The sequence below is a fragment of the Neomonachus schauinslandi genome, chromosome 5, assembly GCF_002201575.2.
Source record: "Neomonachus schauinslandi chromosome 5, ASM220157v2, whole genome shotgun sequence".
Classification (NCBI taxonomy): domain Eukaryota; kingdom Metazoa; phylum Chordata; class Mammalia; order Carnivora; family Phocidae; genus Neomonachus; species Neomonachus schauinslandi.
In genome coordinates this window covers 11,753,184-11,770,014 of record NC_058407.1, presented here as the reverse complement: position 1 = coordinate 11,770,014, position 16,831 = coordinate 11,753,184, and the positions used below count along the sequence as shown (strand labels likewise).

The following is a 16,831-nucleotide window of genomic DNA, read 5'->3' as shown; positions in this document are numbered from 1 at the left end:
CCCGAGTGAGTGATGAGAGAACAGCCTCTTGGTGGGTGAGTGCTACGGTCTTTTTATAACCTAATCTTGAAAATGACATCCTGTCACGTCTCCTCTGTTTGCTATTAGTGAATCAATCAGTCCTGCTCTCACCCAGCAAGGAGGGGAATGAGCTCCAGCTCTTTGGAGGAGAAGTAGCAAAGAATTTGTGAGCCTATCTTTAAAACCACAGCACAGTCCTGGGTACATAGTAAATACATTAGTAAATGATTAGATGTTAGGAGTAGTTTAGCAGATAAATTCACTACTTGGTGATTCACTTTCTAGACAGACTTTAGCTATACCCCCATTTTTATTTGGGGAACAAAAAGAATTTGGGGCTCTACAGCAGATTGGAGATTACACCCAGGAGACCTCCACAAAGTGAGGATTTTTGATCTTTCATTTCCTGTCTCTTGGGAGGGAAGATTCTTCCAGAGATCTCCTCTGTTGTGCTGGGTCAGTCAATCCAAAGACTGTAGGAGAGGAGCACACACCGCTTACAAGTCCCTTCTCTGGCGGGGGGCACATCTTCCCCCTCGACACTGGGTGCAGTGTCTTCCTGACTTGGGAGAGGGACGAAACCATGGGTACCACTGGGACCGGGCAGAGCATGTCCCCTGGGAGGGCTCCCCGCTCCTCTTGCCCCCAGCAATTTTAAATTCCAAGAGCAGAGATGATTTTTTAAAAAATAAATGTATTTATTTCACTATGGAGTGTAACCACAAATTTGGACAAAGGAAAAGGAAAGAAAAATACCTTCACAAACCTAATATAACTACTGTTGACGTTTTGTGAGGTGTCCTTTCCAGAGTCTCCCCCGTCTGTGGCTTTCTAGTTTTACATAGTTATAAGTAGTTCACAACTACAATCTCATGGTCTGCTTCTTTTCGCTTGGCTTTGTCACACATGTATTTTTATGGTATGATCTGTCACCTTCTCTGAGAGGTTTTGAGAGCCGTGTAGTATTTTATTGGGTGAATGTCCCATGATTTTCTTATCCTTTTTTTCCTCATTAACTCCAATTGGTTGAGTAATAAAGATATTATTTATGTATTGTATTCTGCTGTCACTATTTTACCCATGCTGTCTGCCTTTTAATTTTTATCCTTTTCTTTAAACGGTCACATTAGTTAAGTATGGGCGAGGGGTGCCTGGCTGGCTCGGTCAGCGGAGTGCTTGATCTTGGAGTTGGGAGTTTGAGGCCCACATTGAGTATAGAGATTACTTAAAAAAAAAAGAGAAAAATTTCACCTGAAACTAATATCACACTGTATGTTAACTAACTGGAATTTAAATAAAAACTTAAAAAAATTAAGTAGACTGGAAATGTTAAACCTTCTCCTCTGGGGAATTACCCCATCGCTTCTGAAGTTGGACAGTCCTTTTACTCTAACACCCCCTTGTCACCTCCCGTTTCTGCATGGCTTTTAAAAGTTGCTCTGGAATTGGGGCTCCTGTGTGGCTCAGTCGGTTAGGCATCTGCCTTCGGCTCAGGTCATGATCCCAGGTCCTGGGATCGAGCCCCGCATCAGGCTCCCTGCTCAGCGGGGAGCCTGGTCTCCTCTCCCTCTGCCTGCTGCTCTGCTTAGTTGAGCTCTATCAAATAAATAAAATCTTTAAAAAAATTGCTCTGGAATTAATTCTGAAGTATGAAATAGGGATTTGAAATGAGATTTACTTTCTTTTCCAAATTACTGACCAGTTTTACAAGGAGAATACCAGGGAAGGCATCTCTAATCAGCTGAACCATGGAGCCATGCCTTATGAAACACAAACAAGGCTGGCTGAAATTTTGGTGGAATGAACAATTTGGCAGATGATGGGAGAAGCAGCAGATGTCACATAGTTAGGCGTCTGTGAATTATTTGTTGCAGCACCTTGAACTTTGATAGGCGCTCAGCTGCCATCAGTGGCTGGTGAGGTGTGATGGGTGTAGCAGGGTTTGACATTATGGGAACAGTCCTAGGGAAAAGATTTGTTTCAAAAAAGGTCTTGGAAACGGAAGCGGTGGGGGTGAGTGGGTAATGGGGCCCAAATCTGGGTTACAAATCATCTGTAAGAAATATGGCGAACCCAAACGTCTGGGACTAGGGGGAGATCTTTAGATGCTTCCGTCCACAGGGAAGCTCTGCCAAGTATTGTCACAGGGTAAGCACCTCCCCAGCAGGCTCGGGCTGCCAAGTGTCACTGTTCTAACTGCACATGACTAGAGGGAGAGGTGTGTGCAGACAGGCAGTGGGCCTGGTGGTTGAGGCCAAGAGGATGTTTCCAGAAAAGGGCCGTGGATCCAGAAAGCCCGTGTCCCTCGAATTCTGAGTGGATACAGGGACCCGTAAGAACCGATGAAAAAGCAATCATCTAGGGTCCTGGGCTTTGAAAAAAAATCACCGTGATCATTTTCTGTACAAATGCTTTCCATGGCCTCCTCCTACCTGGGACGAAAGTGCCTGACGGGAGTGTAGGAAGGGGGCGGATTCCTGGTGAGGAGGAAGAGTGAGAACAGCCAGGGCAACCAGAAAGAGGCATTGTCGTTGTCACACAAATGCAGTTAGAAATGCCTCCTTGCACACGCTGAGCCAGGCTCCCTGTACAAACAGCAGGTCAATCCCCTCGGAAAGAATCCTCACTGTAAGCCTGGGGACAGTTTTACAAAACTTGCTCAGGCAGACCAGAGGCAAGGCATTGTTCAGGGTTTCAGAGGGCAGGAGCAGGGCAAGGGGACGGTGCCGAGGAGGAGACAGAAGACACAGATGCTGACGATATAAGTCAAGGAGTGCTGTCTTGGGGCGGGTGCAGCTCTGAGTCCTGCTGCTCAGGCAGAAACCCGCGCAGATAAGGTGGCTTTGCAGGAGCTGTCCTGTCTCTGCCTGGTGATAGCAGCCGGGCCTGTGATGATAAGCTGGGCTGGCCCAGCCTGGGTTCTGGAAACAGAGGTGGGGGCAGGGTGAGGCAGAGTGGCCCAGGCCTCAGGGGACCCAGACAGGGATGCCTGGCAGAAGCCTGGAGTCACCTAAGCTCTCTGAGCTGATGTCTTCATCAGAGGCGACAGTCCCACCTGCCCCAGAGGGTTGAGGATGTTAGAGCTTCGGTTTAAAGTGCCTGCCATGAACCCTTATGATGATGAGGACAGCACCACCTGTGACACGGTCGCCTGGTTCATCCGACGAGTAGACCCGAAGGAAATGGGACCGCTGGGCACTTGATGGGGACAGAACCGAGCCAGCCTGGTGCCCAGTGACAGTTCACTTGCAGACAAGCCTGGCTGTGGAAGGCGGCTCCCACCTGGCAGAGGATGCCCTTCTCGGGATCCCGCCTCTCAGGCATCCAAGGACCAGACCAGAGGGGAGACCACCGCGTGGCCACCCCTCAGAGTGGCCTTGGTCACTGTGACAATCTGAGTGGTCTCTGGCAACCATGCGTCGGTGCGACAGAGGGCTGGCTGGGAGCCGCCTGGCGGTCACAGCTCCTCCTTGTTGCTGTCGAGGGGCTGGACCGGAGGCCCTGGGGCCCGAGAGCTACTTAGTGGCCCCTGGCCCTGGTCCTCACGGCGCCTGCCCACAATGGTGTAGTCCCGGAGGAGCCCGCTCTCCACTCCGTGCCGCCGGAGGGTCTCAGTCCCCACGAGCCCCTGCATTCTCAGGTACCCCTGCTGGCAGAAGGGCGGCAGCTTCTGGTGTGTTAGGGCAAACAGGAAGCAGGATTCTACACAAAAGCAAAAGCAAATGAATGAGTAAGAGAGGCATGGGGAGAGGTGCAGGAGGGAGGCTGGGGTGCCGATGCCCCGGGGCCTCACCCAGGGCCCTCCACCCCTTGAGCAGGGGAGCTGACTTTTGTGGGGATCTCACATCTGACCTGCGTAGCCAAGGATCTCGTCCTTCCCTGAAGTTCAAAGGAGGGTGTCCTGACATTCTGGAAGAACGAGGCCCCAAATGGAAAGCAAACCACAGAAATGACTCAACTCCCAGAGATCTGGGCCCAACATGATGCTCTGCAGGGAGCCAGTCCTACTGGGAGCTCAGCCACTGAGGAGCAGACCCTCAGCCTTCTCTTCTGGAAGCTGGCCTGGCTGGGGCCGGGAGCTTGGTGGTCAGTCCTGTTTTGAGCTCAGAGCTGCCTGCATGGCTTTATTCCCTCAGCCATCTCTGGGTTGCAAATACTGTGTGCACAGCACTGTTGTGAGCCCTGTGGGGGGCGGAAAGATAACACTGGTAAACAGCAGAAAGCTGGTGCATGGGTCAAGTTGGCTCTATCAGGAAACAGCTGTGGGTATTTATTATTCAGAAATATGAAGAAAACACCAGAAGAGCCAGAAGTAGTTCCTTCCGGGACTGAGGGTGGAAATGAGAAAAAGTCTTTTAGCTAAGTGCTTATGTAACTTTGACTTAAAAAACAGAACAGATGAAAGAGATAGGGGCTCAGTCTTCTCAGGGATTTAGAGACAGGATGGGAAGGAGCGAACGTCCAAAAACTGTCTTGAGTCTTTTATGCCACAACACCCGGGCACGTTACAAAGATGTTGTGAGGCCCGCGTGGGTGAACAGGCTGTAAGGAGCCACACACAGAGGTACTTCTGACTTCATTTCTGACTTCTGGCCCAGACAGCCCCTGGCAGAACAGGCCATGACAAGCCTCTCTGAGCAGGGAGGACCGCAGGTGCAGGGGGAGGATGGGAGAGCGGCAGCAAGGTGGCCTCTTGGCAAGCACCACCTTCTGATGACATATGTCACCCCTCCTGCAGGGGCCTGGTGGGGGGCAGAGAAGCCCAGCCGAGTCCGGGGCCAGCGCTAACAGCTGCGCATCAGCTATGGGGGTGGAGGAAAGCCCACTCTACCAGCTGGCCCTGAGTTGGGAGGACGCTTCCAAGCTAAAGGCAGGGACGCTCAGTGGCTTGTAGTGTTGAGCAGGGTCTAGGGAGTGGGAGCCAGGAGGCTCTAGGGCCTGGATGATGCATTCGTGGCAGCCATAACCCAGGGCGGGACACGCTCCCTAATGGGCATGGCCATCTTTGAGTACTCCTGAAACCTCGAGAAACAGGCAGGGATGTTGTAGCTGAGATCTCTAGACCTGCACCGTGTCAATTTCCCAGGCGAGCGTGCGGTCATAGCTGAGTCTGCAGAATGCTAGCACTTCAAAGTTGCTTAGCCCTGTGCTATGAATTACCTCGGAGCATCCACATATATTTAGACGATTAGCCTACACTACTGTTTTAAGCCAGCTCTGTTAACATATGCATTTTATTTCCAAATTGACTGAGGATGTCGCCTGGGGTGACAAGGACACCTGCTCTCTGACCTGTAGGCCAGAGACTGACCATCTCGAACCTGATTTGATTTGAATAGTACCTAATATACAGCTAGTGTTCAACATATGTTTGCTGAACAGAAAAGGGTAGATATCCTAGGCAGTCAGGGGGTTTTAAAAAAGACTGAAATTTGGCCTATTTCTGTCAGTTCTCCCTCCGGATCCTCAGACTTCTCTTGTCAGAGCTACCTTCCAGTTCACCAATTCTCTCTTCGTCTCTGTCTAATGTGCTACTTTATCTTTAGGTTGAGTTCCTTTTCTTTTTTAGATTTATTTACTTATTTTAGAGAAAGACAACGTGTGAGCAGGGGGGAGGGGCGGAGGGAGAGAGGGAATCCCAAGCAGACTCCTTGCTGAGCTTGGAGCCTTGATGCAGGGCTCGATCCCAGGACCCTCAGATCATGACCTGAGCCAAAATCACAAGTTGAATGCTTAAGTGGCTGAGCCCCTAAGGCGCCCCTAGGTTGAGTTTCTAGTTACACATTTTTTCATTTCCAGAAGTTTTATTTGGGTCTTTCTGAATGCTGCCCAACTATATTTTTGGTAATCTCCTTTTTCATTTCCTTATATATTTTAGACAGACTTTGTATCCTCTGTTTGTAACCATTCCAATTCCCATAGTCTTTTTGGCTTGATCCAGCAGTTTGTTGTTTCTGCTAATGCTCCCTCGTGGCAGTTTATGTTCTTTTGTGTTAAGTGCTTTTTGTTTGGGGGTGGGGGGTGGGTCCAACTCACTCGGAACTTTATCTGTGGGAACTTTTTGAGCCCTAGTTTTTTTTAAATTTATTTGAGAGCAAGAGAGAGAGTGGGAGGAGGAACAGAGGGAGAGAGACAAGCAGACTCTATGCTGAGCATGGAGCCCAATGCAGGGCTGGATCCCAGGACCCTGAGATCATGACCCGAGCTGAAACCAAGAGTTGGTCGCTTAACTGACGGAGCCACCCAGGCACCCCAAGCCCTAGGTTTTTTTTTTTTAAATGTATATTTGTATTTCTCTAGTTTTATTTTATTTATTTTTTAAAAGATTTTGCTTACTTGAGGAAGAGAAAGAGAGAAAGTGCACAAGAAGAGGGGAGGGGCAGAGGGAGAAGCAGATTCCCACTGAGTAGGGAGCCTGACGTGGGGCTCAATCCCAGGACCCTGGGATCGTGACCAGACGCTTAACCAACTGAGTCACCCAGGCGCCCCTTTCTCTAAAGTTTGTTTCTTCACAGAAGACTTGCATTTACTTCTGTGATTTTTACACCAGTGTGAAGTTTGGCCTCAAACTCACATGAGTGAGGCTTAGTGGTTAGAAATTCTCAGGGGAGATTTTCCCTTATTCTACCCAGAGCCAAAAGCATGAGTCTCCACCATCTCCCTCTTGAGAGTGTTTTGTGTCTCCTACTTGGGTCACTGAGATCTAAGCTTAAGTGAAGGTCTCTAAACAGACCTCCCACCCTGCTCCAGCCTTACCTTCCCACCCCCAAGTACTGGTCAGTTACCCAGGCTCTAAGCTACTACTGATGATTGGCAGATACCCCACGTCCAACAAGGGCTTTATGCTTTTCTTAGAGTTCCCTTTTTTTCCCTGCCAGGTCTTTAAAAATGACATTCTATTCAGCGACTTTAGGTGTGCCGTACTGGGAAGGGTCTCTGTGAACATCTCATCTATCTTGTGGATAACAGAATTCTTGGGTGTGGATTCTAGATATGAATCCTGAAAACTCCACAGGGCATGGATCTATGGTCTTTTTTCAACCTTCAGCTCAGTCCCTTCTAGGAACTTAGGTTACCTGCATAGAAGCTTCGCAAATCGGTGTCCAAACAGTTCTCCAAGAAGCGCCTCAGAGGTAGGATGTGCCCCACCGGGGCGGTCCAGTCCGTCAAGAAATCTTCCACGATGTGGTGGATGGCAGTGGGCCGAGGCAGGGCCCAGTCAGCAGGGCGGAACCTCACCTCCTGCTCTGTGGGGAGGAGAGGGGGGGAGTTGTGTCAGAGCCCAGAGGCTGGGCTTCCCATCCTAGAACAGACAGCATGGTTCCCACACATCCCAGGTGCTTCCCTCGCTCCCTCGCGTTCAGCTTTCCCGACACACTCTGTGCTGAGCAGCGGCCAGCCTCTTCAATAGCCATCTGTGTGTTTGCAAGGCTGGCATGAGGAAGAGACTAGATCTGTTCCTTGTGGTATCAGAAAGCGGAACCAAGACTGATCACTCGCACTCTGTGTCTTTCTAAGGCGCACATGGACTGAGGTCCATTGTGACTGCTTCAAAACTGCTCTGTGAGGACACTCAGAGGCCCTGCATCGAAAGGGGCCTGAGAGCTCACCTAGTCCAGTTTCGCACCTGGTGTGGCGTCCCAGGCCGACGGCCATTAAGCCATGACTCAACCATCCTGGTACTGGGAAACTCGACTTCAGGGGCGACCCATTCCACTGTGGGACAGCTTTGACTAGTAGTTGCTTCCGATTCTGAAGCAGGAGTCGTGTTCCCCGGGGGGGTGGGGGGTGGGGGGTGGGGTGGGCGGGGAGGGTCATCTACTGGTAGCTACTCTGTGCCAGGTACCGTGCTGGTGTTTTGTGCCTTTTTTTTTTTTCTTAAAGATTTTTATTTATTTTTTTAAGTAATCTCTGCACACAAAGTGGGGCTTGAACTCATAGCCTCAAGATCAAGAGTCACATGCCCCACCGACTGAGCCAGCCGGGCGCCCCACATTCTGTGTTATTTATGTCATTTATCCTCACACAATCCTACTGTTATCCCCATTTCTCAAATGAGGAAGCACAGGCTCAGAGCGTTCAAGTAATGGTCCCTGGCCACACGGCAAGGAAAGCACAGCCTGAGAACACTGCCTAGTTCTTCTGCGCTTTTTCAGCGGCAGGCCCATGTGGACCACTTCCAGCTCCTTTCCCCGTTCCCTCTGAGAGTCGGTCTCCAGGTCCCCTCCCCCTCCATGCTCGGCCTCCTTTGGAGACACACAGCAAGACGGTCCCCTCTTACTGTGTGGCGCCTGGAGGAGATCACGACACTCCATGTGTGGCCTGCCCAGGTCACGGTATGCACCAGAATCTGGGAACACTGTTTCTTATTCCGGGACCTTCTGCCCCATTCGGTTTCTGGGCAGAGTCCCCCAGTGTCCTCTGTCAGCCGGGAGAGTTGTGTGAGAGGGGAGGTGTGACAGGTGAGAGACCCGCCCAGCTCCTGGAAGCCCGCGCTCGGGGGACAGCTGAGGCCCAGCTCACCGGTGGGGAGGTGCCTGTAGTAATAGATGACCGGATGGAGGAAGTTAGACTGCCAGGCATCTTCCGTGTGCCCCACAGACCGGTCATAAAAGAACACGTCCTTGTCGGGGCCAGAGAAGTTTCTGCCGTACTCCATGTTGATGACGAAGAGCCCATGCCTGGCCTTCCTTCCTGTGATGGTCTCCAGCTGGGCCAGCATCTGCATGGGGAACTCCTCCAGGTACTCAAATGCCGCGGCGTTCCTGGGGATAATGGGGGGGGTGACCCTCAGTGCGGCAGCAGAGCTGAGGGGGGCGTGTGCGGGTGTGTGCACGTGTCTCTCGTACAGTGCACGGCCTCTGGTCACCCCCACGCACCTCACTTTACCATTACTGTCACAGCTGAGCCCTGGCTTACATTGGGACAGATTCCAGAAAACTCTGAGCAACCTGAAACGTATCTGGGGCAAGAGTGACCCAGGCCGAGAGAACAGTAACAGAAAAGCCCTGGGAGGGAGTGACTGCCTTGGTGTCTTCGAGGGACAGGAAGGAGGTCCATGTGGCTGAAGGGGCCTTGGGCAGAGGGGCAGGAGAGGGGCTCGGGGGCAGGTTGAGGAGGGCTCGTATGTGCCCTAAGGGCCCCTGGCCCCTGGCCAGTACTGAGCAGAGCTGACTGTGTGTGATTTGTGTTTTGGGAGGACCGCCAGTCCGCTGTGTGGAAAGCAGACCACGGGGCAAAGGTGAGAGGCCGCAGTTAGTTCAGGTGAGATGCTGGGCGTCTGGACCAAGGTGGCAGTACTGGGACTGGGGAGAGGCGGTCAGATTCTTTTTTTTTTTTTTTTAAAGATTTTATTTATTTATTTACGAGCGAGAGAATGAGAGACAGAGAGCACGAGAGGGAGGAGGGCAGAGGGGGAAGCAGACCCCCCGCCGAGCAGGGAGCCCGACGCGGGACTCGATCCCGGGACTCCAGGATCATGACCTGAGCCGAAGGCAGTCGCTTAACCGACTGAGCCACCCAGGCGCCCGAGGCGGTCAGATTCTTGACATAATTTGCAGGCAGAGCTTACGGGGTTTATGGAGAGTCTCAGTGTGGAGGATGGGAATGGAAGAGAGGAGTCAGGGTGATGGGATATCTTGCGCTGGGCGCTGTGAATTCCTTGCGTGTCCCTGAACTTGATGTGTGTGGCCCTCCCCGGCTTTGGGTCAGGCTTCTCCCGCTCTGACTGAGGGATCCCCCCTGCTTCTCACCTGCCACCTGTCCTCAGAGCGCCCTCACCTGCAGCCCTTCTCCCTCCCTGCTTTGCTGGGTGTCACCTGTGATCTGCCACCTGTCACTTAATTGATAAGGAGCCAACACAGTCCTGGCCCGAGGGAGCCCATTGATCCACACTGGTGATGTGCATCACTGTGGTTTACTGCTCATCCGCTTGGTGCCAACTGCGGTCTACCAGTGACCTTTACTCCTGCCTGCAAGGTGTGATTATCCCCATTGTGCCACTGAGAGAAAGGCTCAGAGAGGCTGAGTGACTTGGCCCAGGTCACCCAGGTAGAAAGTGACAGTGCTGGGATGCACACCCAGGCCTGTCTGCCTGCCTGTGGAGCCCATGGTATCGATTTCCCTGACGTTTTCCCCCAGAATCGATCTTCCCTACCCCCCACCCCCCATGCAGGCTTCGCCTTAGGAGGGAAGCACGGGGCCACTCCACACCTGGAAGAGGCAGAGAAGAGCTAGGACAGGGTGAATGGTGAAGCCAGGCTACTCACTCCTTCAACAGGACCACGTCGGCCAGCACACCGAACATCTGGTAGAGCCCAGAAGCCTCGTTCACGCGCCGGACGATGGAGCTGGTCAGCTGTGAGATGGGGTGCTGGGTGGAGGGCCAGGCGACGTCGTGGTGGCGATGCTCCAGCAGGCGGTGAACAGCACGCACTGAAATCAGGCCAGAGGGAGGGACAGCATGCTGCCCTTAAGATTTGATCTTTCACCACCGGACACACGTCCAGTCCCCATGGACCTCTTGGAACTCAAGGCACGGTTGCCTGTGTGGCGCCAAGAGGATGCCTTTGGAGTGGGGTCAGCGAAAGCTTCCTACTAAGGGCTGGATGGACAGTGTTCTGCGCTTCGCTGCCTGGTCGGTCACACTACTCAGTTCTGCTTCCGGGGCGAAAGCAGCCCCGGAGGGTAGCTGCAAGGATGACGGGGCCAGCTCTGGCTCCAGGCACCCACAGGACCTCTCCCAGCTGCTCTGCCAGCCCCGGACCCCATGCCTCCCTCTCACCCCGCTCCCCTGCCCACAGTTCCTCTTTCTCCCAGACCCCCAGCGGGAGACCCTTTCAGCGCCCTCTCTCCTTCACTGCCTGCATCCGAACTGTCACGGAGTCCGAGTGACCTAAGGGCAGAAAAGCGACAGCTATCCCTCTGCACAGGGTTGAGGAACACCACAGCTAGTGGAGCGTGGGGAGGGGGCCCTGACGAAAGGGGCTACCATCTCGAGAGAGCCTGGCCCATTCTGGGGAGCAGGCGAGGGCCCAGGCTGGAAAGGTGAGCTGGCCCGGGCCTGGCAGAGCTTGGAATGGCACGCCGAGGAGCTGCGGCTCTCGCAGGGGAGGTGGGGAGCCGCAGAGAGACGCTTAAGCTGTAAGCACAGGAAAGGCAAGATTTTGTTGTTTCAGGAAAGGGTGTTTCGGCGGGGACCGTGCAGCGGCTGGATGGGAAGCCAGAGAGACCTGCAGTGGTAGGAAGACCAGTCAGGAGAGATGAAGAAGCTGTGGGTCAGGATATGGAGGCGGTGGGCTGACAGAGATACAGCAGGGGGACAGACGGGCTGGGTGTTCGGAATAACCGTCCATGCGGTTATGGTCTGCGTCCTTCGTACTTTCTCTTCTTTTGGCTTTCTTCTGCCTTACTGAATGCTTCTGGTCTGCCCTGGTGCCGGTTTCTCAGGTTGGAGCAGGAGGAGCGGGATGTGCACAGCCACACCAGCCCTCCCCCAGCAGGGCCCTCCGCTTGGCTCGTGGTGGTGACCACACAGCGGCCGGTGCCTAAACACCCAGGACTGTTGCCCCACCTGCCCGAAGCTTAGTGGTTGGCTATGAGCTTTAGGGTCAGACACGTGTGGATTCAAATTACCCTCTGCCATCCACTGGCTGGGGGACTTTCGGGAAGTTACTTAAGTTCTCTGTGCCCTAGTACCCACATATTTCAATGAAAATTACAGTTGGATTACATCAGTAATAATGGAGCGGAAATGACAGGATCTGCGGATTTCTTACTGGGGAGACACAGCTAAAGGGACAGACTCTTCCATTCCGGGGGGTGTGTGTGTGTGTGTATTCGATATGTGGATGTCCTGGTTTACAGACAGCTAACACTCTCTCTCTGGTTTCCTTCTCTGACCACATGCATGGGACATAAAATATATCATCTGGAAATCAAACATGGCTACTTTCCCCTGCCAAACTGGAAGGAAAGTAAAATGCAAAAATGAGCATTAAGCTAATGGCAGCATCAAATTAAATACAGAACTGATGGGATGCAGGACGCAGGGTGCTTCTGGTGTTTGTGGCAAAATCAACTAACTGGCCCTTGTTAACACTCGCCCACCCAGCAGCCTGCCTGGAGTGCAGAACATTTATGCCCTCAGAACTGATGTAATCCAACTGTAATTTTCATTGAAATATGTGGGTACCCAAAGAATCTATGCGTGATGCTTCGTAGCTACAAGGTTCCCAGGTATTATTTTAGTTTGTCCTTAAGACAGCCCCGCGAGGGCGGAGAGTTCACCTCGTTTACGCCTCTGATGCCACGCCGTCCAAGAGGCTTACAGAGAGGTCACGAAGCCTCACCTCTAGACCGCCCCGCTGGGGAGGAACCCCCACGAGCACTCCTCCAGCTCTGCCTTCTTGCCAATACCTGCTGCTTGACTGGCACAGGGCTTGAGCATGTAATATGCCACCCCCAGATGTACTTGCTTTCACACCTTACCTGACGCTTTTCTAGATCTATCCCCAGCCCACGAAGACCTGTTGCCCTCTGTCCCAGACAGAATTTAAGACAATCGACTACCGACAAGCACTCCCATGAAGGCTGCTGCAAATCAGGTTATGTTTACAAAGCCTGGGGATGGTTCTCTCCGCCGGGCTCACCTGTGTATCGGAATCCATGGATGAAGCCCCCGGCAGACTTCCGGTAATCCACAGAGTGGCTGGCGGTACCCAGCACAAAGAGGCCCCGGCTTCCTTTGGACTCATAGCTAGCTTTGACCAGCGGGTACTTCTTGCTGAACTCACCCCCGGAAGACAGTCGGAGGGACCTGTGAGTAGAAAGCGTTGTTAATAAAAATCACTGCTGTGGGGGCACCTGGGTGGCTCAGCCGTTTAGCGTCTGCCTTCGGCTCAGGTCATGATCCCAGGGTCCTGGGATTGAGCCCCGCATCGGGCTCCTTGCTCAGCAGGGAAGCCTGCTTCTCCCTCTCCCACTCCCCCTGCTTGTGTTCCCTCTCTCGCTGTCTCTGTCAAAAAATAAATAAAAATTAAAAAAAAATAAAATAAAAAAAATAAAAATCACTGCTACGTATGAAACGCTTACTACGTGCTCCTCACTGAGCTAAGCGTACGTACGTGCTTTATATTGCTTATTGTGTTGAAACCACACCAGGACCCTAGGAGCCGGGTATGAAGATCTCTGTTTAACAGCCGGGTATGAGGCTCAGGGTGAAGATGTGGTGGGTCAGAGACAGAGCCAGGATTTGAGCCTGACTTGAGGCTAGGCTCTGGGCTCCAACCGGGCCCGGGGGACCTGCTGGGCGGGCGTCTGCTACAGGCCCTCCAGTTTCTCCTTGTCTGCCTGGGCCTTGGCCAGGGGAAAGTGAGACACTGGACGGATTCTTTGATACCAAGCCTTGCCAAGGTACCTGGGGCAGCAACATCTCAAGCAAAGCAGTCGAACTCGCAATTATAAGTGAAGTCGGTGGCTACCATTTTATGAAGCATATAGTATATGCCGAGTACTTAATCTGCCTGAGCCCCCCTTTCCCGTCTCTTGGGTGGAAGATCACGACGCAGATGAAGACCCACTGTTGCTGCTGCTCCAGGATGGAGGGCCTCTGGGCCGCCCATCCTTGTGAGGACAGCGAGCTCACGTCCTGGGCAGGGGACCCGGCAGCAACCATGTCCACTCTGACGGCGCCGTCCCGAAAGCCCTGCCGCTAGCCCACAGGGTGGTGACTCTCTGCCCCGGGGACGTGTCAGAAGGGGTTTACGAAGTGACCCCAGCTCCATCCCTGTGTGGACTCACTCGTTGAAAATGGAGAAGTCGAAGTTCCAGCCCAGACAGCGGATGACCCGGTCGTAGGCCACGCGCATGGCAAAGTTGTCGTTGTCGTCCTGGGGGAGGGTGATGGCGTCGGCACTCTGGTTGCCTTCCTCCAGGAAGAACTTCAGGGTGACGTGGAACTTGCCCTCGCGGTCCTTCACAACAGCCAGATCCGTCAGGTCAGACTCAAGCAACCCATCCAAGGACTTCAGCTGGTAGGTGTCCAGCAGGCCATTGTTGATGGCCCTGGGGCCCGAGGGGAACACCAGGAGAGAGAAAGGAGTCTGAACGGGGCACAAGGAGATTCAGAGGAAGGGGCACTTGTTCCAGTGGGGTCAGGAATGGCTCTCAAGGGGGCTGGTGGTACAGAATCCATGAGCAGCTCATAGCGTACCTGAGATCTCCTACGTAGTGGGTGGCCCATGACAGTCGGACCCGGGAGCGGCTCAACATGTGGATAAAGTTGGTGACACCCAAGATGTTCTCTGCTGTCTCAAAGGCAGAGTTCCCACGCCCCAGGATCAGCACATTCTGACCCTCGAAGTCCTTGGGGTCCACGGACACAGACTCATACCCCTCCACGTATTCGGAGCCAGGGAAATCAACCTGGTTGGGGACCGACAAACCGGTGGCCACAAAAAGCACGCTGCAGGGAAGGGACAGACGGAAGACAGCTTAGTTTCTGAGCTGGAAGACCACGATGTGAAACTCACTCCCTGCCCCTGCTGCCTGGCTGGCCCGCCTCCCCCAGGCTGTTGGCTCCTAAACAATCCACAGGAGAATGTCCCTTCATTCATCCGTTTACTGACCTATCCCAAAGTATCCGAGAGACTTCACCCTTGCCCCTCCCGGGCCCACTACAGTGGACGGTTCCCTTTACCCCATACTGGGATGATGCCAAACACAAGAATGAGTCCAACTCTCTGAGAAGGGGACACATGAGAACTTGAACAATTCCCCTAATGTTGAACACAGCAGTTAGGCCAAGTGTGGCCCTCAGTGGTGAAAATGAAACTTGGCGGTCCACTTTCCCCTTTCTGAGGGCTGGGAAGATGCAGGGGACTGCGGAACAGGAATTCTGTCTCAGGCCCCTACCCAGTGTTTCGTGCATCATCTCATTGCCTATAGAAGCCCTGAGTTGGTGTTATTTGACCTGCTTTACAGGTGAGGAGACACAGGCCCTGTGGGCCCCTGGCCTCCCAAGCTCCTACGACAGCAGAGCCAGAATCCAAACCCGGGTGGGCGTGATTCATGCTGGTGGGCATTACTTTCCTGTTCGGGGCAGCCAGGAGCAGGCTCCCGCCCCCGCAGGATGGTTTGATTACAGGTGGTTTTGAAAACAGAACCGCACGGCCCGTAGAAGACATCGCAGGCCCTGTGGCTCCTTGTTTTCTCACCTTTGCCCACCCAGCTGAGATCTGAATCCCTTATGCTGTTGCCCGACTGTCTAAAACGCAAGGCTCCCAAGCTGACGGAGCCCTTCTTTCCCTGGGCCGGAACAAGCAAGGGGCGAGGCTGGGCCTCCGGCGAAGGGCCTGAGAAGATGAACTCCGGGCACTTGCCTGGAGCCAAGTGGCAGCCCCAGAGCCGGGAAGGGACAGGCAGTCTGGTGTAGCAGAAAGGGCACAGGCTTCGGGGTCAGGAAGACACAGGCTCAGACCGTGTGACAACAGCACCAGTGACTCAACTTCTCTGGGCCTCGGCTCTTCATCTGTAAAATGAGGGTCAGGGAACTGCCCCCAGGGTCCTCATGAGGGCTGAATCAGGGCAGTACAGTGTGTGACTCTGAGTTTGGGCTGTCTACACGACATTAAGCTTTCTCCCAAGCCAAAGCTAGCTAAAACTGATTGCTGGCAGCCCTGCCTGTGGGGCCTCCCGCTCTAGTTCAGGTCTGAAACCCCACGGAGCCCATCTAACACTTGCTGGACACTTTTCCCGGAATGTCTTCTGAGGAACACTAGTTCTAGGAGATGCTCTTCAGAAAGGGCTTTGCGGGTACATAAGCTAGACGATGCTGAATACCCAAGGTTGGTGTCACAGTGAACATGACAAATGGATAAAATGTCTAAAAAAAAAAAAAAAATTACTCTCTCATTTCTTCCCCACCTACCGCCGACCAAGGGGTGCCAGCAGGTCGGCTCTGGGATGGGTTCCTTACCCGCACCGGTGTGCGTGACCCTTCCGGTCCGTCAGGATGAAGTAATGGCCGTTCCAGGCCTGCCGGTCCTTGTGCAGAGTGACGTGGGCAATGGTCGTGTTGTACAGCACGTGGAGCCCCAGCCGGTCTGCGAAGTCGCCCAGGTAGCGCACCATGTCGCCCGCGTCGGGGAAGTAGGCGCGGGAGTAGTGTCTGAAGAGCAGCCCGGGGTCGTGGCTGAGCAGAGAGTTCCAGTCGTGGCGCAGGTTGAACTCGGCGTTGGCCTTGCCCGTGTGCCGCTTGTTGATGCTGATGAGCTTGCGGTGGCGCGGGTAGTGCGTGAAGAAGCTGCCGGGCCGCGGGGCGCGCTCGAACACCGCGTAGTCCCTCCCGGCCCGCTGCAGGAAGTAGGCCATCTGCAGGCCCGCGGGCCCGGCGCCCAGGACGCAGTAGTCCCGGTGAGGGGGCGCCGAGGTCTGGGCCGCGCGCAGGCACAGAGCCGGGTGCAGGGCGAAGGTCAGGAGCAGCCCCGGCGGGCCCCACAGCCGGGCCGCGGCCGAGAAGCCCATCCTGCGGCAGACCACGGATGTGAGGCCTCGCACCCCGGATGGCCCCTCGAGGCCCGGGGAGATGGGAGAGGGGCAGGGGCTCGCCTGGCCGCTCACCGCAATCTGAGGTCGAGCCGGGACCGGAACCCAAGGTCCTCTGAGCTCATCTGCCTGCCCCCAACCTTTCAAGCCCGGATCTGGGGCTCCCCCCAGGAAATCCGAACGCCTCCATCTCCTCCAGGGCCTCGGTTCCCAGGAGCGCCACCCCCGTTCTTACTGCCATGGTGGTACGAGGGTGGGTGTTCCC

At 54.0% G+C, this 16,831-nt stretch overlaps 1 protein-coding gene across 1 annotated transcript; it reads right to left on the bottom strand.

Annotated features, from left to right (window-relative positions):
• Nucleotides 1–3,461: 3,461 nt before the first annotated feature.
• FOXRED2 (FAD dependent oxidoreductase domain containing 2) lies at nucleotides 3,462–16,545 on the bottom strand. Its single transcript, XM_021687621.1, has 8 exons — nucleotides 15,998–16,545; nucleotides 14,234–14,485; nucleotides 13,822–14,085; nucleotides 12,672–12,838; nucleotides 10,290–10,455; nucleotides 8,545–8,786; nucleotides 7,098–7,268; nucleotides 3,462–3,723 (listed from the first exon to the last, which is right to left on the bottom strand). Exons 1-8 carry the CDS (start codon nucleotides 16,543–16,545, stop codon nucleotides 3,479–3,481), a joined length of 2,055 nt encoding a protein of 684 aa, XP_021543296.1. The 3' UTR covers nucleotides 3,462–3,478.
• Nucleotides 16,546–16,831: the final 286 nt, after the last annotated feature.